At 35.3% G+C, this 24,998-nt stretch overlaps 1 protein-coding gene across 1 annotated transcript in view; it reads right to left on the minus strand.

The window, feature by feature from the left end:
* The window catches only part of anpepa (alanyl (membrane) aminopeptidase a), a 44,104-nt gene that overhangs the window by 16,490 nt on the left and 2,616 nt on the right, over positions 1-24,998 (minus strand). The window contains exons 2-14 of the mRNA XM_056461064.1: positions 20,593-21,328; positions 17,465-17,607; positions 9,341-9,480; positions 8,074-8,200; positions 5,762-5,916; positions 5,571-5,684; positions 4,135-4,278; positions 2,467-2,532; positions 1,859-1,924; positions 1,591-1,766; positions 1,430-1,506; positions 473-606; positions 334-389 (exon numbers count right to left, since the gene is read on the minus strand). Coding sequence (XP_056317039.1) covers positions 334-389; positions 473-606; positions 1,430-1,506; positions 1,591-1,766; positions 1,859-1,924; positions 2,467-2,532; positions 4,135-4,278; positions 5,571-5,684; positions 5,762-5,916; positions 8,074-8,200; positions 9,341-9,480; positions 17,465-17,607; positions 20,593-21,182 — 1,988 coding nt within the window. The 5' untranslated portion in view covers positions 21,183-21,328. The remainder of the gene's footprint in view (positions 1-333; positions 390-472; positions 607-1,429; positions 1,507-1,590; positions 1,767-1,858; positions 1,925-2,466; positions 2,533-4,134; positions 4,279-5,570; positions 5,685-5,761; positions 5,917-8,073; positions 8,201-9,340; positions 9,481-17,464; positions 17,608-20,592; positions 21,329-24,998) is intronic.

Here is a 24,998-nt window from a genome sequence, read left to right on the forward strand (position 1 = left end):
CCTGATAAATAGGGGACTAAGCCAAAAGGAAAATGAATGAAGGAATGATAGCAATAACCCCATTGAGTTGAAATATAATTAAATTCCATTAAATTCATAACTTATGACTGCTCAACAAAAGTAAAAAATAAAACAAAAAATTAAAAAGAACTTTTCAACTATGTTTAGAAAGACATTAAAATGTCTTTACTGTCACTTTTGATTAATTCAATGCATGTTTGCTGTATAAAAGTATTCATTTTTGTTTTTAAATTCATAAAACAATCTTGAAAAAAACTGTTGAAATAGTTATGTACATGAAATAAGTTTACATGAGTCTCGAAAAACTCTCACCTCGCTAGATTAAATGCATCATCCAGAATCTGAGCTCTGTTCACCACGGGTATTGTCTGTAAATGAAACACAAAATACAAGTTGCATGTCTTTTTTTTCTCTTTACTGATTGTTCTCTCATTTTTTTTGAATGCAGGACCTGATGATTTGTCTCCAGTTGGCTGAGAAGTCGCTCCCAGTTCCCATGGTCATAGTTCACTCTAAAGTATCCTGACACCCGAAGGTTGGCCAGCACCCATTCACCTTTGCTGACTTTCATGGGTTTGTGTATAACTTGGAGCAGAAAATAAAAGATCATATTTCATATAGTTTTCCATGAAAGGAAAACACACACACACACACACACTTGTTTAACTTGTTCACAATTATGCATCGGTTAAGCATGAGAAAACATATAATTCATGATTAACTGAACATAAAGGTATTTTAACCATTATTTACAATTTGATGAGCCACATATTATTTTATTGATTCATCATTTAAGTTAACTGAACAACAAGCTAGTAATTGTTTAATTACTGCTGGTTTGCAATTACATATAGCTAAAACAGTGTAATAAACACAGTTTAACCATATGTCCAAAAGTTAAAGTTATGTCTACGTTTATAATGGCACTTGAGTCATATTCAGGTTTATTGATTAAAAATAGCTTGTAGCTATTAAGTCTAAAATGTTGTTAATAAAGTGCTAATAAAGGAAATTTGACCCCCTATTCTAAAATGAGTTATATCCATAATAATTATGGCACTAATTGGGGAATATTCAAATTAGTTCATTAAAACAAGCTAATAATTAGGCTAAAATGTAATTTAATACAGTGTTAATAAAGGCAATTTAACCCCCCATTCTAAATTAAAAGTGATATCCACTTTAATTATGGCACTTATTGAGGGATATTCAAGTTATAACAAGCTAATAATTAAGTGCACTTATTGGGTGTGATCAGTGTCAGCCACAGAACTTATAATACAAGATATATGATACAAAAAAGCAGTCAAATACATTTTCAAAATCAGAACCTTTTAGTCAATGGCATGTAAAATGTGTTGTGAGATCTTGAAGTAGATTGTAAGGAACTTTAGAAGATTTAATGTACCTGATTTCTGTAGAAGCCACATCTGATCCTGCACCTGGCCTTTCTTCATCCATTTGATGGGCACAAACCATTCATAACTGAGGTTTAACACAGCAGTTAGACTCATAAGAAGAGGGTTTTCTAACGATTTAGAAATATTCTATTACAATCTGAGAACGTACTTGAATTCAGATTTCCTTTCCACAACCGCGTCTTTTTCCACAAGAAAGTGCTTTTGGCTGACATTCCCTGTTCGGGTGTCAATGGTGATTACCGGGAACCCCATCTGTAGTATCCAGCGGCTCATAATTTCATGAACACTACGCGGTAGTTTCATTCCAGGAGCTTGATCTAAAGACTGTTTGAAAAGTCAAGATGAACGTAACTCTGAATTCCAGCATATTTCACAGTATGCTCTCGACACGCTGCTTATAAATCTTGACAGCCCACCTTTTGAAGATGATCCCAGAGGTCTGAATGCACAGAGCTTCCAAAAGCAAACTGCTTCAGATAGTTCTGAGGACAAAAAAAATGGAGACTGTTTTTTTTGTTATACAGTTGAAGTCACTGAAGTTCAAATATTGAAGAAGTGGCTTCACAGTAACTCTGTGACTGTTCTTGAATGGCCCAGCCACAGTCCTAACTTAAACCCAATTGAGCATCTCTGGAGAGACCTAAAAATGGCTGTCAAACAACGTTTACCATGCAACCTGACAGAACTGGAGAGGATCTGCAAGAAGGAATGGCAGAAGATCCCCAAATCCAGGTGTGAAAAACTTGTTGCATCTTTCCCAAAAAGACTCATGGCTGTATTAGATCAAAAAGGTGCTTAAATACTGAGCAAAGGGTCTAAATACCTTAGACCATGTGATATTTCCATTTTATTTTTTTAAATAAATGTGTACATTGAGGAAAAAATTGTACTTAAATGATTTTAGCAAATGGCTGCAATGTAATAAAAAGTGAAAAATTCAAGGGGGTACATATGTAGATGCTCGTGAAATACAGAGTGAAAGTTGCATGAACTCTTTAACTTCAAAAATGACAGTAAGACTTACACTGAGTCCCTTGGCGAACACAGGCTCTGTCAGGAATTCGGAGAGCATTTTCAGCACCGCAGCTCCCTGTAATGACAAACATATGTACTGCATTTATGTCTGACTGGACTGTTGCTGGCTTGACGGCTTTATGACTTAATTTACAATCCCCTCAAGGCATCGGGCTTTTGGTGGTCTTTTGAAATTCCACAATGTCGGTGCTCAACATGGATCCAACTTAAAGATCGAAAAAAGTTCAAAACAGCTCTAAATTTATCTATTTTTTAAAAAACTCCTACATTTTTTGGCTGTTTTTAAGCTCGTTGTAATGTTAGTGAATTCGGAATATTCTAAGTGACGTCCTTGTGCAAAAGGTTGATCATTAGCATAAAACATGTAACAGAGGCCAGCTAGCAAAGCACTATGCAAGTAAACCTCACTCCTCTGACCTCTAAATGCCTCCTTGTTAGAGCAACTGATTTCCATGCAAAGAATCGCCGGTTCAATCCCAGCTCAGACCGGGTTGGGTGCAGTAGGACCGGTGAGTTACACGTGGGGGGCCGTCCTGGATGGGAGTGAGGTTTAGGTGGTGAGTGTAATGGAGGGCAGCTAGCAAAGTGCTATGCAAGTAAACCTCACTCCTCTGACCTCTAAAGGTGCTCTAGAGACAGATGCTAGAGGCCATGGTCTTTAGCCTCCTTTTTAGAGCAACCGACTCCCATACAAAGTATCGCCATTTCGATCCCAGCACAGACAGTGTTGGGTGCAGAAGGACCGGTGGGTTACATGTGGGGGCTCGTAAGGGATGGGCTTGAGTGTAACGGAGACCAGCTAGCGAAGTGCTATGCAAGTAAACCTCACTTCTCTGACCTCTAAAGGTGCTCTAGCGACAGATGCTAGAGGCCACGGTCTTTAGCCTCCTTGTTAGAGCAACCGACTACTATAAAAAGAATCGCCGTTTCGATCCCAGCTCAGACCGCGTTAGGTGCAGTAGGACCGGTGGGTTACAAGCACACCCCCACACTATATCCATACATGGGCTTTTCCATATATGTGACATTCTCAAGTCATGGATAGTTCACTCAAATGAATAATAATGTTTGTATTTGAAAGCACCAAAATGAACACACCCATAATGACCCAACAGGACCAACCAATCCCTCCCCCCTCCCGCCTTTTTTTCCCACAATCGTTTCTAGACACGCCCCTTAAATATGATTGGCTGCTAGTGTATTTTGGAATTTTTCTGTTTTGTTCAACAGAAGTAAGCAGGTTTGCCAACTTAGCAATTTTGTTGCTAAAGTTAGCAACTTTTCATACTCATACTACCCTAGCAATTTAATTTTTCAAAATTTAGCAATTTTTAACATGCAATTTGGCTACATTAACAGCTTTTAAAAAGTATCAATTGAAAGCACAGCAGTGACTTCAGGCTTAACTCTAAATACTGTAGTTTCCTAATGTTTCATCAGCAACTTGTGGATTTACTGTGTGAATACAACGTATGAATACAATGTGGATTCACTTTATAACCAAAAAAGTGGAGACGCATCTTACATACATGGAAAAACATAAGAGCCAAGCCACTGACCACTTTCTTACACTGTCACCATGTTTACTGACATTTTTGTCATGTAACCGTAGCATTTCAGTTCAGTTAGTTGCTAGAGGTCTTGAATTTTTTTTTACCTTGCTGTAGGAAATGGTGCTGAACATTTCACTGATTTCTGCTGGGGTGTCGACCTCTTCCTCCTTTCGGGACAGGGGGTGAGAGGAGGTCAAGCTGTCCACCGCAAACGCTCTTTGCATGTCATAAAGAATGATCTGGTCTTTCTGGTGAGAGACAACGGCATTGAAAATTACAGCGGTGTGGATTATATTGCTTTCACTTTTACTCCATAGTCTCAGAAAATTTTACTTGTTATCAGAGCATGGCCTGACTATGGCTAATAGCTTGGATAGTCATCTAAATATCTACCAATACCGCAACATTCAATGCTGCCCCATGCTCTAGTGGTTACAAATGATTATGCAAAAATAATTAATGTTTCCAGGTTTACCAAGACTAAGCTTGAAACATTTATGGAGAGGTAAATATTTATGTATTTAGCAATAAGTGTGAAAATATAAGCAAGTGGCTCCAAGTGGGCAACGCAGTGGCGCAGTAGGTAGTGCTGTCGCCTCACAGGAAGAAGGTCGCTGGTTCGAGCCTCGGCTGGGTCAGTTGGCATTTCTGTGTGAAGTTTGCATGTTCTCTCTACGTTCGCGTGGGTTTTCTCCGGGTGCTCCAGTTTCCCCCACAGTCCAAAGACATGTGGTAGGTGAACTGGGTAGGCTAAATTGTCCATAGTGTGTGTGTGAATGTGTGTATGTGTTTCCCAGTGATGGGTTGCGGCAGGAAGGGCATCCGCTGCGTAAAACAAATGCTGGATAAATTGGCGGTTCATTCCGCTGTGGCGACCCCTGATTAATAAAGGGACTAAGCCGAAAAGAAAATGAATGAATGAAATATAAGCAAGTATTCGTTTATGTTGAAAAAAATTTTAGGGAGAAGCCTAAAAATTCCAAAAAGTAAATGAATTAAATGAAATTAATTTAAATAAATAAATAAATAAATAAATAAATAAATAAATAAATAAATAAATAATTATTTATTATTTCCAGTTTTAATCCATCTATTGTCCAAGACACTTTGTTCTATGTAGCCTTACGTAAATGTTAAAAAAAGGCAGTTTTTCATTTAGGGTTCAGGTTTTTCAGCAAATTTGTTGCCCTTTAAATAATTAAAATCAAGCAAACTAAATATTAACGGTCACTTATTTATATGTTGCCAACATTTTTTGCAAACAACCAGCAGAAACTATTTAAACTATCCTTCAATTTTTTTCTTTTTCATAAATTCAATCAGATAAATGCTTTGAAAGCCTCACAGAGTGTTTACACAACCTATATATTGTCTGTTAACTGATATTATAATAATGTATGCACATAGCTCTTTCAATGACAATTTTTCAGCACTCCATAATAATGTAATACCTTCAGAGAATGATTATCTAGTGGACAGCTCGAATGTACTAATAAGCGAGGGGCTATTCCTTAAAAATCCTATGAACGATTTTTCTTACAATATTCCAGGTCGGTTCAGCATGATGAGCGCCCAGATACTCCACGTATGAAGCGAACCCCTCATTCAGCCAGAGATCATTCCACCATTTCAGTGTCACGAGGTTTCCAAACCACTGGAAGACATAAATCACATGGCAAACTGTGTGAAGCCAGAAGTACTCCCAATCCCCTTTCCTGGGCCTGGACGTACCATGTGAGCCAGCTCGTGAGAAACCACAGTCACAATCCTCTGCTTGTTGCCATTGGCAGACGTCTGCGGATCGTAGAGGAGAGCAGTTTCTCTGTAAGTGACCAGACCCCAGTTTTCCATGGCTCCCGAGTTGAAGTCAGGCAGCGCAACCTGATCTGAGAAAAGAAGAGGATGACTTTGCATACTGCTGTTTATGCACTGTAAAAAAATTACTTTATTAATTTCACGTAAAAATTATGATAGACACTGCAAAAGAAATTTCAAAATTTTACAGTAAACTACCTTTTTTAATTTATAGAATTCACAGAATTTTTCCATAAATATGGTAGAAACCGTAAAAGAAATTTCTAAATTTTACGGTAAACTACAGTAATTTTCTTCCATAATTTACTGATTTACAAAATTTAATACTAAATTAACTACCATTCATTTATAGAATTTACAGAATTTTCCATAAATATGGTAGAAACCATTAAAGAAATGTAAAACAAACTACAGTTAACTACCATATTTCATTAATTTATAGAATTTACAGAATTCTCCATAAAAATGCTAGAAACAGTAAAAGAAATGTCGAAATTTTATGGTAAACTATATTTATTTACTTATTTACATGATATACTACTAAATTAAACACCATTAATTTATATAATTTACAGGATTTTCCATTAATATGGTAGAAACCGTTGAAGAAACATAAAAAATAATTATGGTAAACTACCATATTTCATTAATTTCTAGAATTTACAGAACTTTCCATAGATACGGTAGAAACAGTAAAAGAAATTTAAAAATTTTACGGTAAACCACCATAATTTACTCCCTTACATAATTTACTACAAAATTAACTACCAATCTTTCATAGAATTTACAGAATTTTTCCATAAATACGGTAGAAACCGCAAAAGAAGTTTCAAAATTTTACGATAAACTACAGTAATTTTCTTCCATAATTTACTGATTTACAAAATTTAATACTAAATTAACTACCATTCATTTATAGAATTTACAGAAATTTCCATAAATAGGGTAGAAACCATTAAAGAAATGTAAAACAAACTACAGTTAACTACCATATTTCATTAATTTATAGAATTTACAGAATTCTCCATAAAAATGCTAGAAACAGTAAAAGAAATTTCTTAATTTTTTGGTAAACTATATTTATTTACTTATTTTGATGATTTACTACTAAATTAAACACCATTAATTTATATAATTTACAGGATTTTCCATAAATATGGCAGAAACTGTTAAAGAATTTAAAAAAAAAGAATATGGTACATTACCGTATTTCATTAATTCATCAAAGTTACAGGATTTTCTATAATTAGGGTAGAAACCGTTGAAGAAACATAAAAAATAATTATGGTAAACTACCATATTTCAATAATTTCTAGAATTTCTAGAACTTTCCATAGATACGGTAGAAACAGTAAAAGAAATTTGAAAAATTTTACGGTAAACCACCATAATTGACTCCCTTACATAATTTACTACAAAATTAATTACTATTATTTCATAGATTTTACAGAATTTTTCATAAATAGGGTAGAAACCGTTAAAGAAATGTAAAAACAATTACTACAGTAAACTACCATATTTTATTAATTTACAGAATTTACAGAATTTTCCATAAAAATGCTAGAAACAATAAAAGAAATTTTTTAATTTTACTATCATTTTACTATTGATACTATCTACGTTTTACTAATTTACTTAATTTACTACAAAATTAACTACCATTATTTATGGAATTGACAGAATTTTCCACAAATGTGGTAGAAACCATAAAAGAAATGTAAAAAGTTTGCGGTAAACTACCATAATTTACTACTAAATTAACTACCAATAATTTATAGAATTTGCTGAATGTGTGGAGTTTGCATGTTCACCCCGTGTTCATGTGGGTTTCCTCTGGGTGCTCCGGTTTCCCCCACAGTACAAAGACATGCGCTATAGGTGAATTATATTAACTAAATTAACCGTAGTATGTGAATGCGAGAATGTATGGGTGTTTCCCAGTAATGGGTTACAATGGGAGATGCTGGAGTAGTTGGCGGTTCATTCCACTGTGGCGACCCCTGATAAAGGACTAGGCTGAAGGAAAATTAATGAATAAAGTGTCATGCAGGTAATTCTGGAAACGTCAGTTCATGGTTATTCACCGTATATATTAGAGAAACTTATTGTTAAGCAGGTTTCTATTTTTTTTGAAGCCTTTTTACAGTTTTTCACCATTGAAATCACAGCCATTTTCTACAGTGTAAGTGAAACGATTTCAGGTTTTTCAAGAATAAAGTTGGTTGTACCTGACTTAGAAAGTGGATAGCTGGTGTTGTAATAACTCTCGAAGAACTCCAGTATTGGTTGGGTAATGGTGAGAGCGTAGTCTCCTTGTCCGTCATCAATGGCTTTTTTCCGGGCCCATATTCTTACCTTTGACAAGCCAGAACAACATGGAATATAAAATGTTTTGAAATACCTTCATATATTTCAAAATATTCCTTGTAAAGTTATAGTTCACCCAGAAATGTTTACTCACTGGTTACTCAACCTCAAGTTGTTCCAAATAAGTTTTGGCGTAACGCAAAGTTTCTCAATTCCGGTCCTCATGCCCCACCGCTCTGCATATTTCCAATACCCAATGCTGCGTGTTTTTTTATTTAAATTTATTTATTTATTTTTCTATTAAATTTAAATGACACTTTTTACACTGCAAAATGCTTGTCTACTTAGAGTTTTTGTCTTGTTTCAAGTCCAAAAATAAAAAAATTCTTAAATTAAGCATTTTCTAGACCAGTGTTTCCCAACCCTGTTCCTGGAGGCACACCAACAGTACATATTTTAGATGTCTCCCTTTTCTGACCTGAACTTCAGGTGTTGGAGTCTCTTCTGATGTTATGATAAGTTGATTCAGGTGTGTTTGATTAGGGAGAGGTTGAAAATGTGTACTGTTGGTGTGCCTTCAGGAACAGGGTTGGGAAACACTGTTCTAGACAAGCAAAACATATAGTCTTGTTTTCAGAAATATTACAGTATGTCAAAATGAAGGGAGTTTTTCCTTAAAACAAAATAATCTGCCAGTGGGGTAAGCAAAATAATCTTGTTTTTCCTTCTGGCATAGGATTATTTTGCTTAGTATTAAGGAAAAACTCACTTCATTTTGGCATAATATTTCTTAAAATGAGACAATATGTTTTGCTTGTCTACAAAATGGTTCTTAATTTAAGAGTTTTTAGAAATTTGAACTAGAAACAAAACAAAAAATCTAAGTAAGAAACATTTGTTGCAGTGTAACCCAATGGTTGGGTTTGTCCATATTTGCCCCAACATTGTGTTCAAAAACCCTGCATTTTTAGAGACGGTTGCTTTTTATGGTAGTTATCGACTTTCATATTAAAATACTAAGTCACTTGTCAATTTTCTTTCAAATATCTTCTTTTGGGTTCAACACAATAAAGACTGAAATAAGTGTAACGTAAGTAAAGTTTTTACATTTTTGGGTGAACACTTAATATATATATTACGCATAATATATTTTTATAATTATTATTGTTATTGGCATGGAAGTATTACCAAAACACCCTCTTTATCTTCATTGTTGATGTATGAAAAATCACTGACAACAAATGCAACAAGATAAGTTGACATCTTCTTTGTGGGTTCAAATGTCGTCCTGGTAACAGGCATTTCTTCAATGATGACATCTTCTGTCTCTAGGATAAAAACATGGGAAACTTCAATCAGAGCTTTTCATTTAAAAACAAATTGATTGTAGCTCAAGCGGTAATATGTAGAATCAAAGAGCATAGAATCACCATTCTCATTCTAAGCTCTTTGGTAAAATTCAAAAACGTTGTGCAATAGTGACACCGGTGGCTGTTAAGTGAACTGCAGCCAGCAACTTGTTTGTGATCGTACAGTTTAAAAGAGTGAATGTGTATTGTGTAATATACTGCTTTATTCTCTGCAAAATAATTTGTTTATGCCTTTGCAGAAATATACTAATAACAAGCGTCCAGACGACATGCTAGTGAGCACTGACGTTTAAAAGAATATGTGAAAGTTTGGACAGACTCTGCAATTCACCAACATCATTTCAACTGATGAGGTAATTAAAGTTACACTGTTATGATAAATATCTGCGTATATAGATCTGGTAATGTAAGATTGTAGTTTGAATTCATCCACGCTCTTTACATAATACATTGACATTATAGTTAAGAATGGTTCCTATCTCTATCATAAATCTATAAGTAATAATTTATTTTTGATAGAATGGAAGAAGCATTGAGATTGCACGTATAAGTCAAATCCTTTTGATTTTCATTTTTAGTCCTTCACATAAAAATCTGTCTGAAAGCTTTCACAACCTATGAAGTCTTTGTCTTTTAGGTTTTATTACAAGTTGTTCACAGTTTAGGGGAGGGAAAGCTATTAAAATCTACAAATACTCACAAATAATGAAATTATTTATTCACATTTATGAATCACATGCTTTTATCCAAAGCAAATGACACTGCATTTTATGAAAAAAATCTAAAAATTTATTCTGTGACCCTCTTGTTGTTCCTGCATGACTTTCTTTGTTCTGTGGAACCCAAAAGGAGATATTTCTACAGATATTGATAACCAAGCCTTTTTGATTGCCACTGGCTTATGTGGACAAATAACAATGTAAATGAAAGTAAACCAAAAAATAAGTTTTTCACAGAATAAAGAAATGCATTCAGGTTTAGAATGACACGAGGATTAGTTAAGGCCAGGTCCACACTAATACATTTTCATTTAAAAACGCATATTTTTTGTCTCCGTTTTGGCCTTTCGCCAACACTGAGACAAGTTTTAGCAAACTAAAATGTATCTTTTGGAAAACATTGTCCAAATTAATCAATTTAAAAAAGCTGTTTTCGTGTTACAGTGTGGACTGTAAAAACGGAGACTTTCGAAAATGTTGACCCAATGTAATCTAGTTGTTTGAACAATTCAGTTAACATTGTATACAATATTGTAAAGCAGATGTGTTGGATGCTGTCTGTATTGATAGCTTGATTAAAGATTAATGTTAGTTTGTACATGCTCCATATTGCCTCTCTTCGGCAATGGAAGAAGACGAGAGTTGCGACATTTTGCCATTAAATTTAAAAAAGACAGAAAGTAAATAAACGGCAGGTGGATATGACGCAGGTGAAAGCGTTTTATGTCTGTATGTATGCCAGTATATGAACGGAAAATGTTTTTGGCCGTTTTAGTGTGGATGACGGAAGTGAAGTTTAATATTAAACTAATTTTGAGAGGAGCACGTGCTCATGATTGACCCAGCTGGCCCACATTAGCTAATCACTATCCTCCAATTAAAGGTCACTATTTATATATTTGTATATACATCCTCATTTGCTTTCTACAACTATCTTTGTCTGGAAGAAACCCACCTCCTCCTCTTCTTTCACCTTTATCCAGAATGTGTGCAAGGTGGCCCAGTGAGTAGCACTGTTACCTCACAGCAAGAATGCCAATGGCTCCGGGGGCTCGCTGGGCCATCTGGTATTTCTGTGCGGAGTTTGCATGTTATGCTCTATATTATAGACGAAATGAGCCTAAGTCTTTTTTCTAATTTTCTTACTCTCAGGAAGGTCACCTTAGCCTCAGCAGCAGAGTTTTGAGATCAACTTGCCATGATGACAGTAAATAATATTTTACTTGATATTTTGAAGACACTTCTAGCTTAAAGTGAGATTTAAAGGCTTAAATAAGTTAATTAGGCAAGTTATTGTATAACGATGGTTTGTTCTGTAGACTATCATAAAAAATAGCTTAAAGTGGCTGTTAATTTTGACCTTAAAATGTTTGGTTAAAAAAATAAAAACGGCTTTTATTCTAGCCGAAATAAAAGAAATAAGACTTTCTCCAGAAGAAAAAATATTATCAGACATACTGTGAAAATTTCCTTGCCCTGTTAAACATCATTTGGAAAACATTTTAAAAAGAAAAAAATTTAAAGGGGGGCTAATAATTCTGACTTCAACTGTATGTATAAATCATGAGCTACGTGTGAAATCTTGAATTGAAAATGATAGTATGGATATGGAGCATTTTTAGATAAAAATGCCGTTTTTAAATTTATTGGAATTAGTGTACATAGACAAAGCCTAATAACTACCTTTTTGTAGATTATCACATTCATTTTTTTCACTTCATGCTTACTTTGATGCAATGCTGAACTGTTTGTGCTGCAAAAATGCCTTTAGATATGCCAACTAATTAAATGCATGTCAGTAATCAGATTAATTGAATTCAATCGTATATAACGACACTTAGTGACTCCAAATTAAGGCAATTCAAGGATATTATGTTAATTGTGGCAGAGAACATCCTTACGTGAATGAATGTTTAAGTTGAGCATTTCTTTTTCGCAATATTAATATAAATATTTTATAATATCCTAACAGAGTTTGACTAATAAAACAAAGCTTTGTTTTAATTTGAAAATGCCTTTACAAGAAAAACATGATTTGAGGCCAAATTTGCGCATATTCTGATAATCAATATGAGGCTTAAAGCTGAGGGCAGTTGAGGAAATTTTAACAAAATAACAAACATGTCTGAATGACATCAGGATTTCAGATAAATGGCACACAACCAACAGACTACCATGACTCAAAAACCACAAAAGATGTCAGTGACTATTCAGACTTTGCCGTTTTAGGGAACAGAACATTAGTCACAAAACTATTTCTTGCATGGTTTACAAATGGTGAATTTTCTAATGATCTTCTCTGTTTAAGAGTTCTGAAGCTCTACTATTTTAAAAAGTTTTAATTTAATTTAATGTACTTTTTTTTTGCGAGACTGAAATTAAAGTCTTTATTCAGTGAAAATATAAATAGTGAAAAGACCGATATGGTCTTTTGAATAACAAAAACATTATCCTCCAAATATTAATCAAAAAATCTCATTTGTAAGTCACTTTGGACAAAAGCTAAATGACTAAATAAACATGTAAAATAGCTTAATTTATGATGGTACATCAGAGCCCTCTTGTGGTATCAGATATAAGAGAATGTAATTAAAGTCATTAGTGGAAAAAATCAACAGTGCAATAATACAAAGAAAGAATACCATTCAATGCATGGCACTGTTCTCTCAGACACTGTGGCTAGTTATTTTCCAAAGTTATGCAGTATTAGCATATCAGTATTTTCACATATTATATGATTAAAGTTTACTCAACTCAATTTATTTATAAAGCACTTTCAACACCACATGTGGAAGTTCTACTGTATACAGACAAAAAGAAAACAACAATGAGAAGGAAACAAAACCTAAACAAGGCTAAATTTACAAGAATGTTTTAAAAGCAAGCACTCTGGAAAACTGTTGGAGAGGATTTTACAGACAGATTAAAGTTTAATTATTGAATAGGTAAATGAATGCGTTCTAGTTTAAGTAGTTTCTCAGTCAAGATATTTATAGGATATGATACTTGGAGATATTTTGAGAGCCAACCAGGTAGGCACACAATGTCAGACGTTAATATTAGGTTAGACTTAGGTCGTGGCGTCATCGGGTGACCAAAATGTAATGTCTATCCAGCAACTAAGGACAACGTTATTTTGACATCCAATAACAACGTCAAATTATGTTGATATTTGGTTGATTTTAGGCATACCTGTCAACCCTCCCGTTTTCCCCATTCTCCTGTATTTTACAGTTCTATCCCAATATCATCTCGTAAAGGTATTTTCCCATTTTTCTCCCATATTTTAAATTTTTCTATGAAGGGTGGCAATAAACATTAAAGAGCCGATCCTCCCTGTACACAACCCATATCTAAACCACCATGGGATGCCTCTTGCTCTTAAATGTGAGTCTTTTCTGTGCTTTTGTTTTTTAGGCATGAAAACACTTTAAATAAAATATAAAAACAGAGGTATTCCCTTCCTTTCTATTGCAGGCGCTGTTGCCCCTCCTGTGCAATTGTAACACGTGGATGACAGAGCTAACGTTAGGATCCAAGTGCAGGTTTATTCGGTAGTCAGGCAAGCAAGGGTCAACACAGGTGCAAACAGATGAATGAAGGCAAATCCAGAATCGTAGTCACTATAACAGGCAAGAGGTCGGAAGGCAGGCATTGAACAGGGACAAACAGACAAGCTTGGCAAACGTCAAAACACGGAGAAACAAGACTAAGGAAACCGCGTTGAATTGTCACAAGACTCGGCAAGGAAGTGAGTGTGTGTGCTGTTAAAGTAGTGTGTGTAATCAGTCCAGAAGCTGCATCAGCTGTGGGAGTCTAATAAGTGGAGACTTGAAGCAGGTGTGTGTGTGTGTGTGGCATGACTGAATATGTAGTTCATAAGATGTAGTCCAAAGTGAGTGCTTACCAGCGACCTCTGGTGGTTAGAGATCGCTGGTAATCATGACAGCAATCCTCAAATCAGTTCCCGTAGTGGTGTGTGACTGCCAGACACGCTAAATATTGATAAATAAATGCTGTTTCCCTAATGGATTCTATACACGCTATTTGAAGTGGAGCGAAAATCTGGGTTTTGGGTGCGTGTTTAAATAGTTTGAACAGACATATACACATAATTAGTAATAAAAAATATCTAAACATGTTGATCTTGGTGGGGGTTTTATTTCACTAATTCAACTAATTTGGTCATAAATGAGCATAAAAAGTTAGGAAAAGCAATCAAATGCTTTTATTATAATGTTAGATGTGTTCATTTTATAATGACACCTCTGTTATTTAATGTGATCAAACGAAAAATCTAAATGAGAGATTCATTTGTTGCTCTTTAATCAATGTTTAAGTTACACAGTGAAGAAATGATTGAGATTTGGTAAGTTGATTCTATTTCTTTATATTAATTTTAATTGTTAAACTATTTGCTAATTTATTTGTAGCTTTTTCTAATGTAAACTATTTATTCTATCCTTTGTAAATAATAATAATAATAATAAAACATATTACTGACAGTTTAACTGTTTATTTACAATGAAACAGCTCCAGATGAACATACTTAGTTATTTTAAAATAATATTTAATATAATATTATTATTTAATTTTTTTTATGGGGACATAAGCCTTATTCTCATATCCCAATGTTGACAGGTATGATTTTAGGTGTGTTGTAAAATGACCAAAATCCAACGTTGAGCCTACATCTTAAACCAACATCATATTGACGTTAAATATTGACATTTATTCATCAGGTATGGCAACCAAAATCCAACATCTGATAGACATCACACAACGTCAAGCTGTAACATCATAAGACGTTGATATTTGGTTGATTTTAGGTTGGGCGTTGGTTCTAACGTCAACCCAAATTTCATTTCCAAACAAAGTGCTTCCTCCGATGTTGGGGTACAGCATATATAACGTCATGTTGACGTCCTGTGGCTATGTACTGATACACATGTTGTTTATGTTCACTTAAGACATAAATGTCTTAGTTCAATAGGTATTTTGCAAAGCTTTTGACCAATATATAACATATGGATGCTTACTAGCACTGCTAAACAAGTTGTGTGCTGCATTCTTCCAGACATTAACACTGACAGCAAAATCGAGAATATTAATCTGGGGGTTTAGAATTGTTCTGTATGAAACATAAACACATGAATAGCCAGGATTTATTGTTAACTCTTACACCCCATTCACACGGGGCTTCATTGACGCTGAGGGCGTGTCTGAAGTTGAGGCTGACGCGATCGTCATAGCAGCGTTAGCCAATGAAATTAGTCAGCAATACGCTTATTTCACGCGGCCGCCATTTTAAAGAACCAAAGCGAGGCTGTGGTGGGAAGAAACGCGGAAGTATAGGACCAGCACTGTAAACATTACAGTGACATGCTGTGGACTACAAACCTCCAGCTGTTGCCGAGATTTCAAAATACAGATATGGTGTAAACATCACTTTAATATCAGTCAGTACGTTTAATTTAAACAATTAAAAGCAATTTAGCATCAAACAACATCACAAGCTCTATAAGAGTAATATGCTCAAGTGTCCTCCTAGGCTTCAGTTCATGGCAGCAGGTAAACAGAGGGGACGCTTCCCTGCTTCAGCCTATGTAACTTGGTGAGCGATAAACACTGCAGTCCTCTGTAGCACACCCTCGTGTTGTCCTGGTACTGAAGTTTTAAAACAGTCTAATTCCCGCTAAGTTAAAATTGAAGCGCCGCTGAGCGCGGATGACTCGACTGATCTTCACGGCTGCTTCGCGATCCAGTCTCCATGTATCTTGTGTTTGCACTCAGTTTACCGCTCTTCACCCAGTGCAAACACAGATACACGGAGACTGGAGTGCAAGCGCGAAACAGCCATAAGGATCAGTAGAGTCATCAAGCAGATCGCTCGGCTGTGTTTGTGCTCAGTAAACAGCGGAGGGTGAACTGATGACCTTCTCGGCCAATCACAAGCATATCTGTTGAGCACGTGAACACAATGGCCAATCAGCGCTGTTTTAAGAAAGCCATCAACAGTGCTTTAAATGTTAGCGGGAAATTGACAAATTTTCTTTTAATTCAGTATCGTGACAAGTCTAATATAGTGAAAGAATCAGTTCATTAACTTGAGTTTGATAAATGGCATCTAAAACGTGTGTTTGGGAAAGAAAACGTTAGCTAACTAGTGTCGTTTCCCTTAACTTAGCTGAAAATGAGCTCTGATATCCCTTTATATTTTCACCATTCATTCAGAACGGACCTTCGGGTCACTCAGAAGGCGGTGAAATGATAAATTTGTGTCTCTTTCTATTCGCTGATAAGATATACAGCCAAGTACACAACATTCTAATGTAACTCCCAACGATACTTCCGGGTTTCTTCCCACCGCAACCTCGATTTCGCTTTTAAAAATGGCAGCCGCGTGAAATCAGTCTATAGGCCACTGTCTGAGCTGGTGTATTTGCATACAGCGATCTGATTGGCTGACGCTTCCGTCGCCACTTGAAAAGTTGAGAAAGTCCCAACTTCTGCAGCGAGCAACGCCACTGAAGCGGCGCCGACGGATCCACAATGCAGTTCGGCAACGTCTGACGTCACCCATTCAAAGTGAATGGGAAGCGTTGAAGCTGACGCCCCGTGTGAACGCCCCTATCCAGTATGAAATGTGAAGGAATGGGCTTTATTCACAGCTAGTGTTTTTCAGTCTTCCGGTCAAAGGTTAATGTGACTATTTTCAATTTCATGAGGTTCCTTTTACAGCATCGATGTTGTAATGTAATTAAAATACAGTCAGTTAAATAGACTTAAGCATTCATTTAGTTGTTCAAGCGTATAATGAGATGAAAGACCATGTAAACGTTAGCACCATCAGTAGCAGCAGGTTAGCGCAGAAACTCCATTGAAAGTACTGGAGTAAAATAAATGTTCATATTTAATGCAGTGATTCCTGTCCGGTCTGTGACCCATTTTATATCATACATCAATCAGGCAGTGAAGATTGCTGATTTTTAAAGAAATGAGATCTTAAACGTGGTGATTTTGTAATGGAAACGCAGTTCACCAGAAGCGCTTGGGCTGGCTGACTTAAAATATTCAAATTCTGTGTGCAGATATACCTTATTATGTTGGTTAAAAGTGGCCCATTTGTTAAAGTGTGAAAAGCCCCACTCAGTCTTTCATTGACAACAAATACAAGGTGATTGGTTAATTTGGCTTTGTGATGGGTGGATTGATTGTCTTACTGATTTCTTGGCTGTTTGACAATGCTGTCATTCCTCGGTCATGGATGAGAATGATATTAAACACAGCTTTCATGCCAGGTTCATCAAAACACGGAAAGGCTTTTCTTGCATATGTGGCCTGCATCTGAGTGATGGCAATAATCCTGAAAACATAAGAGATCACATAAACATGATTAATGAATGGAAAAAGGTTTAAAACTTTCATTTCAGCCATGAATGCACTGTCAAAAGTGAGTTGTTAATTAAGTTTGAAAACATTTGAGTAAACCAGTTGCCCTAAAAGCAGCAAGTTGACTTTGCTTTAAGTGAGGAAACCTGTTGTAACTTGCCACTGTTAAGTTGACTAATTATGCACATAATTCATTTACTTAACTGTAAGTCAACAGGTTTACTCCTTTTTTAAGTAGTCAACTAATCATTTACTTACTTTTTAAGTAAACCCAGCAAGCACATGACGTCAGATTGATGTTGTACCACAACATCATGGGATGTTGCATTTTGGGTGGAAATAAAAATCGGGTTGACGTCAGATTTTAATGTCAGGCCGACGTCAGTGTCCAATGTTTGACAGACATTGCATTTTGGTCACTTTCCAATGCAACCTAAAAACAACCAAATATCAATGTGTAATGATGTTACAACATGACGTTGTGTGGACGTTACCACTATGTCTATCATTGGATTTTGGTTGCCATACCTAATGAATAAATGTCAGTATTTAACGTCAATTGGCTTAAGTTGTTGGTTTGACGTTGGATTTTGGTCACTTTCCAACACAACCTAAAAACAACCAAATATCAACGTCATTTGACATCGTTATTGGATGTCAAAATAACGTACATTGAATTTTGATCACCCTACATCACGACCTAAATCTATTAATGTCTTATGGCGTTGTGTGCCTGCTGGGAAGTTAAGTAATTACTTTTTATTGTGTTTCAATAAGATATTTCTGATTGAACTGATCAAGATGGATTTATTTTAAAACAACATGTATAACTCACACTTTAAGACGAAATATTTCTGAAAAAGATGAATACATATGCTACTGGTCAGAAGGAGGTTTTTTATATAAATATTACAGCAAAAACTATAATATTATGAAATATTATTTCAGTTTTAATAAATTAATTTTCTGTTGATATAATTGAATGTCATTCTCTACATCAAAGTGATCACTGTCAGTGGTGCTTCAGAGATCTAATTTTCTGATATGCTGCTTTAAAAACACTTTTTTCTAATCATTGTTGGTCACATTTGTACTGTTAAACTATTATTTTTTTACTGGTGATAAGAAGATTTTTTTTTAGCATAACTTTTGGAGAATTTATTATATTCTTTTTTTTTAAGATTAATTTTTGCCCTTTTTACCTTTATTAAGTGGATAGGACAGTATTTCAGACAGGAAGCAGGAGAGAGAGAAGGGGTAGGGTTGGGAAATGTCCTCAAGCTGGGATTCGAACTCTGGTTAGCACGCTAACCACTAGGCTATTGTGCTGACCAATTTATGATATTCTTGATCAGTAATTTATTTAAATATATACAGTTGAAGCCCTCCTGATTTATTAGCCCCCCTGTATATTCTTATATATACATAATAGTTTTAATAACTCATCTCTAATAACTGATTTCTTTTATCTTTGCTATAATGACAATACATAATATTATAAAGATATTTTTCAAGATACTAGTAGCTTAAAGCGACATTTAAATGCTTAACTACACTGTAAAAAAGGTGACTCCACTTAAAATTTTAAGACAATCATCTTCAGGACATTTTAGAGTACTCAAATCGAGTCAAGTGAAGTAACTGGGTTGAAAGTTGAGTCAACTCAAAAAAGTTTTGAAGTTTGTTGCTTTAAGTTGAGGCAACTTTGTTTTGTTTTTTTACAGTGTAGGTAAATTAGGCAGGTTAGGGTTATTAGGCAAGTTATTGTATAATGATGGTTTGTTCTGTGGACAATCAAAAAAAGCTTAAAGGGGCTAATAATTTTGACCTTAAAATGGTTTAAAAGAAATTAAAAACTGCTTTTATTCTATCTGAAATAAAACAAATAAGACTTTCACCAGAAGAAAAAATATCTTAGGAAATACTGTGAAAAGTTCCTTGCTCTGTTAAACATCATTTGTGAAATATTTGAAAAAGAAAACAAAATTCCCAGGAGGGCTAATAATTCTCACTTCGACTGTGTTTATATATATATATATATATATATATATATATATATATATATATATATATATATATATATATATATATATATATATATATATATATATATATATGTATATATATATATATATGGAGAGAATATTTTAGTTTTTTCAACACATTTCTAAACATAATAGTTTTAATAACTCATTTCTAATAACTGATTTATTTTATCTTTGCCATGATGACAGTAAATAATATTTGACTGGATATTTTTCAGGACACTTCTATACAGCTTAAAGTGACATTTAACTTAACTAGGTTAATTAGATTAACTAGGCAGGTTAGGGAAATTAGGCAAGTTATTGTATAACGATGGTTTGTTCTGTAGACTATCGAAAAAAAAAATATATAGCTTAAAGGGGCTATTAATTTTGACCTTAAAATGGTTTTCAATAAATTAAAAACTGCTTATATTCTAGCCAAAATAAAGCAAATAAGGCTTTCTCCAGAAGAAAAAATGTTATCAGACATACTGTGAAAATTTCCTTGCTCTGTTAAACATCATTTGGAAAATATTTAAAAAAGAAAAAATTCAAAGAGGGGCTAATACTTCTGACTTCAACTATATGTATATATACTGACTCCACATTTTAAACAGTAGTGTAGGTAATGTTCAAAATAAACACAGTTATAAAGTATTATGAAATAGTCTGTTTGGCTGAACATAAAGGCAAGCACATCTGTGGTTTGCCTGCTGGAACTGACTTCATACTCGTCAGACGTATCTGACATATTCTTGAATCCAGTTGCTGAGAAGTAATTGCAAACGTTGCTCAGAAAAAGTAAAGTTACTTTGATGAAATCTCTATCAGGATACTGGTTTGGTTTGATATTTCACGTCTAGTGCAATTATATTATTAGTTTCCGGAGAAGCTAAATTAACACAAACACACTTCCATAAACATCTCCTCACTTTTTTTCACCATCCTCCATGTATTCGCTCCTATAGAATCCCTCCAGATCGTCAGCGAGCTCTCCGGTGAACTCGGTGTGGAGCCAGTAGGATTTTCCGGGCTTCAGTTTTCCCTCTAGCTGAATCACCAAATACTGTGTTTGCGTCTGAAGCCAGGTGGTTTTTATGGCCGGCGCTGTTACGCCACTCATACCAGTGAGTTTGGCATGGCGTCCATTGAACAGAGTCAAGTTGAGTTTGTTGGAGTGGATTAAAATCAGGTCTGTCTTCTTCACGCAAGTAAACATCACGTCAGAAATCCCGGTGAAAATGTACATCCCGTTGGCGTCCACCACCAATCGAGGCCAAAGAGTTATGTTGTAGTATTGTGGTGAAAGAGCATCAGGCAGTCTATACTTGTCCCAAGGCTCGTTTGAAGTCTTTGGTGTTGGAGGAACTGCAGATGTCGTCACATTAGTGAGTTTTGCAGCGTTTTTGGACTTTTCTCGATTGTAGACGACTGATAATGCGATGATGGTCACCAAGGCTATTGCTGCCAGTATCATGGCCGCCGTGGCCAGATGTTTGCTGATGTAGTATCCTTTCCCCATTGCCTTCACGGTGGTGTGAGATGTAAAACTGGCGGTTTCCTTTATGTGCGTTTTGGTTTTTTGCTGCAGTGTTGAAATGATGCTAGCATGACGTTGCCTTCAGCAAATACACATTGATGATTTTTCATCTTTGGTGATATAAATGCCTAAAAGAAGAAAAAATGCATGGATTTAATGTGATTAATATAGTAAAGAAATGTTTCATCCCTGAACTAAAAAATCTGTATTTATGCACCCATTTGCCACATGAAAAAATACTATACTAATAATATACTAAATACTGTATTAGTAAAGTGTATTATCCTGTATATTCAGTGTTGGGTGTAATTAGTTACAAAGTAGTTACTGTAATTAGATTACTTTTCTCCAGAAAAAGTATAGTAAGGGATTACTTTTCATTTTCAGGAAATTACATTCATTCATTTTCTTTTTGGCTTAGTCCCTTTATTAATCTGGGGTCGCCACAGTGGAATTAACTGTCAACTTATCCAGCATATGTTTTACGCAGCAGATGCCCTTCCAGCTGCAACCCATCACTGGGAAACCCACACACTCATTCACACACAAACATACACTATGGACAATTTAGCCTACCCATTTCACCTGTAGAGCATGTCTTTGGACTGTGGGGGAAACCGGAGCACCCGGAGGAAACCCACGCCAACACGGGGAGAACATGCAAACTCCACACAGAAATGCCAACTGAACCAGCTGAGGCTCGAACCAGCGACCTTCCTGCTGTGAGGCAACAGCACTACCTACTGAGCCAACATCATAAGCTTGGAATACGCCATTTTAATTCTTAGTCCAAGACGCATGCTGCACATCTGGATAAATCATATGCACTAGTTCATTTGCTCTTTCTAACAGGTGCTTCCTCTTCAGAACTGGTTTCGTTTACCATCGTTCTGTTATCATGTAATCTTTCAGTCAACAAACACTTGCACATAGTTTAACACTTCAGGACTGTTTATGTGTTTGGAAACTGTAATATGTAGAAGACTAAAATGACCCATTTTAATTGATGGGATAAATGTATAATTTTTATATGCATTATGCATTTTTATTTTCGCCAATGTGTGAGCAACTAATAAACAATACTTAAAAAAGAAAATGCAAAAATACTTTTCTTACTTAAAGTTTTTGTCTTGTTTCTAGTCCAAATATCTAAATATTATTAAATCAAGAAGTATTTTCTTGACAGGTAATTATTTTGTCTTGTTTTTTAGAAATATTTTAAAAATGAAGTGAGTTTTTTTTTTAAAAACAAGCAAAATAATCTTATTTTGAAGCAAAAAAATAAAAATAAATATTTAGCTCACCCTGTTGGCATATTATTTAGCTTGTTTTAAAAAAAAAACTCACTTAATTTGGATAATATTTCTGAAAACAAGACAATATTGTTTTTGCTTGCTTAGAAAATGCAGCTTGATTTACATATTTGTACATGTTTGAACTAGAAACAAGACAAAATCTTCAAGTAAGAATATGTTTTGCCAACCCAGGTTCATTCTGAAAACGTACCCCTATATACATTTCTAGAATCATCAGAGCCTGCTATGTATGCTTTTTCAGATCTCAAATTTCTCTCGCAAGTGCCATTCGCGCCTGCTGTTCTCACGTAAATCCACCAGAGGCCGCTGTTGACTGACTGACCAATTGATTGACACACCCTCCTCCTTCCCTAAACCCAACCATTAATATTTTCGAAAGCACTGATTGACCCGCCCACCCACTTTCCCAAACCCAACCGACAGTTTTAAAAAGCAATCCAGTAAAAGAAAAGCCCCCTGATTTTTACCACGTTTTCAGATTTTACCACATTCTCACCCTGTTATTTACTTGTTTATTTATTTTTGGCTTATGTTTATGTCTTTCCTGCTTTCTGGAACTGCTCTTCGCCGGATTCGAAGCTCGTCATCGTGGTCCGCTCCTCTCTGCGTCTCAAGTCCGCCAACGTACATGGCGAGCCACTGAAAAATTGGTAACAGTGGGAAAGCCATCCATATGGAGGTAAGCGTTCAGCAGGTAAACTTCCCTAAACTTAACAGAGAGTGTTTTGAAAAGCAATCCAGAAAAAGAAAAGCCCTCTGATTTTCACCACGTTTTCAGATTTTACCACATTCTCACCCTGTTATTTACTTGTTTATTTTATTTATTTGTCTTAGATGCTTTCTGTAACCATTCTTTACTAGACTCAAACCCCGTCATCGTGGTCAACTCCTCTCTGCATCTCAAGTCCGCCAACTTATGGAGAGCCACTAAACAAACAGGTAACAGTGGGAAAGCCATTCATACGGAGATAAGCGTTCAGCAGGTTATCGCGAAAGGGAACAGTATCACAATGGCCCGTAACGTTCGTTTTAAAGATGAAATGCAGCCATACGTACCTCTATCTCCAGAAATGTATATGGGGCTACGTTTTCAGAATTAGCCTATGTTGTTTTCTGCAGTGTTTACACTAAAAAATGTTGGATTAAACATTTTAATTACATTTAAATTGCACTTTTTAACTAAATGGTTGGGGCAGCATGGTGGCGCAGTGGGTTGTGCTGTTGCCTCACAGCAAGAAGATTGCTGGTTCGAGATTCAGCTGGGCCAGTTGGCATTTCTGTGTGGAGTTTGCATGTTCTCCCTGTGTTCATGTGGGTTTCCTCCGGGTGCTCCGGTTTACCCCACAAAGTCCAAAAACATATGGCATAGGTGAATGGGGTAAGCTAAATTGTCCGTAGTGTATGTGTATGAATGTTGCAGCAGGAAGGGCATCCGCTGCGTAAAACATGTGCTGGATAAGTTGGCGGTTCATTCCACTTTGGCGACCCCAGATTACTAAAGGGACTAAGCCGAAAAGAAAATGAATGAATGAACTAAATGGTTGGATTTGTCCATACTTGACCCAACTTAGGGTTAAAACAACCCAGCATTTTTAGAGTACAGGTTGTCTGGAAGTCATAAGACATCAACATGTCCATGCCTTTAAGTATGACACTGAACCAAACAAATTGTGATTGGTTGCTTTGGATTGATTGGCAATGCAGTGAAAGCTGTGAATTAGTCCAGATCTGGCAACACTATATAAAGACTATATATAGTATAAATGCACACTCGTAATGGGCTATGGATAGAATAAGATTGAATGCCTTTCCCGTCTGGCTCTTGCGTTCTCAAATAAACCAGAGTTGTATTTTTAAGACTAATTTTGGTGCTTGTGAGAGATGTATGTGAAAGTTCAACTTGCAGATGTTTTTGCATTGAAAAACAATGTGCAGTGGTCACATAAGGGGGCAGTGAAAATATAATCATCATTACACCACAGTAAGATTTTCTAAAAAACAAAATAATAGTTACAATCCAGATTTAAATACAGCTATGGGGAAGGAGAGAAAGATAATTCTCAGTTTCTCTGGATTTATAAGTTTTAATAGGTATGGGTTTGAGTTTAATGTTGATATTTGTTTAATTTCGTAAAGGTCTGATAACATATCTTCAAAAAATTCAGCAAAAATGCTCTAAACAACAACCTTTTTTATTTCAAATTTGTAAGAAATGTCAAATGCAAAACAAAACAAAAATAGTTTTACCCAAATGCATAACTATATAAACTATAAATCCAGAGAAATGTTCAAGTCTTATGGCTGAAGTGTTGAGTTAGATACCACAAAATAGTTCCTTCACAATCGTCATTGAATTGTATTTAAATCATTTTTTTATTTACTGTCTGAAAAGTATATCAAGAAAAGTAATAACTTGAAAAGTTGAGATTTATTCTCTTTAAATCTCAACACATATAGAAAGTAACTCTTTCATTCTATTTTA

This window comes from Danio aesculapii, chromosome 7 (assembly GCF_903798145.1).
Source record: "Danio aesculapii chromosome 7, fDanAes4.1, whole genome shotgun sequence".
In the NCBI taxonomy this organism is placed as follows: domain Eukaryota; kingdom Metazoa; phylum Chordata; class Actinopteri; order Cypriniformes; family Danionidae; genus Danio; species Danio aesculapii.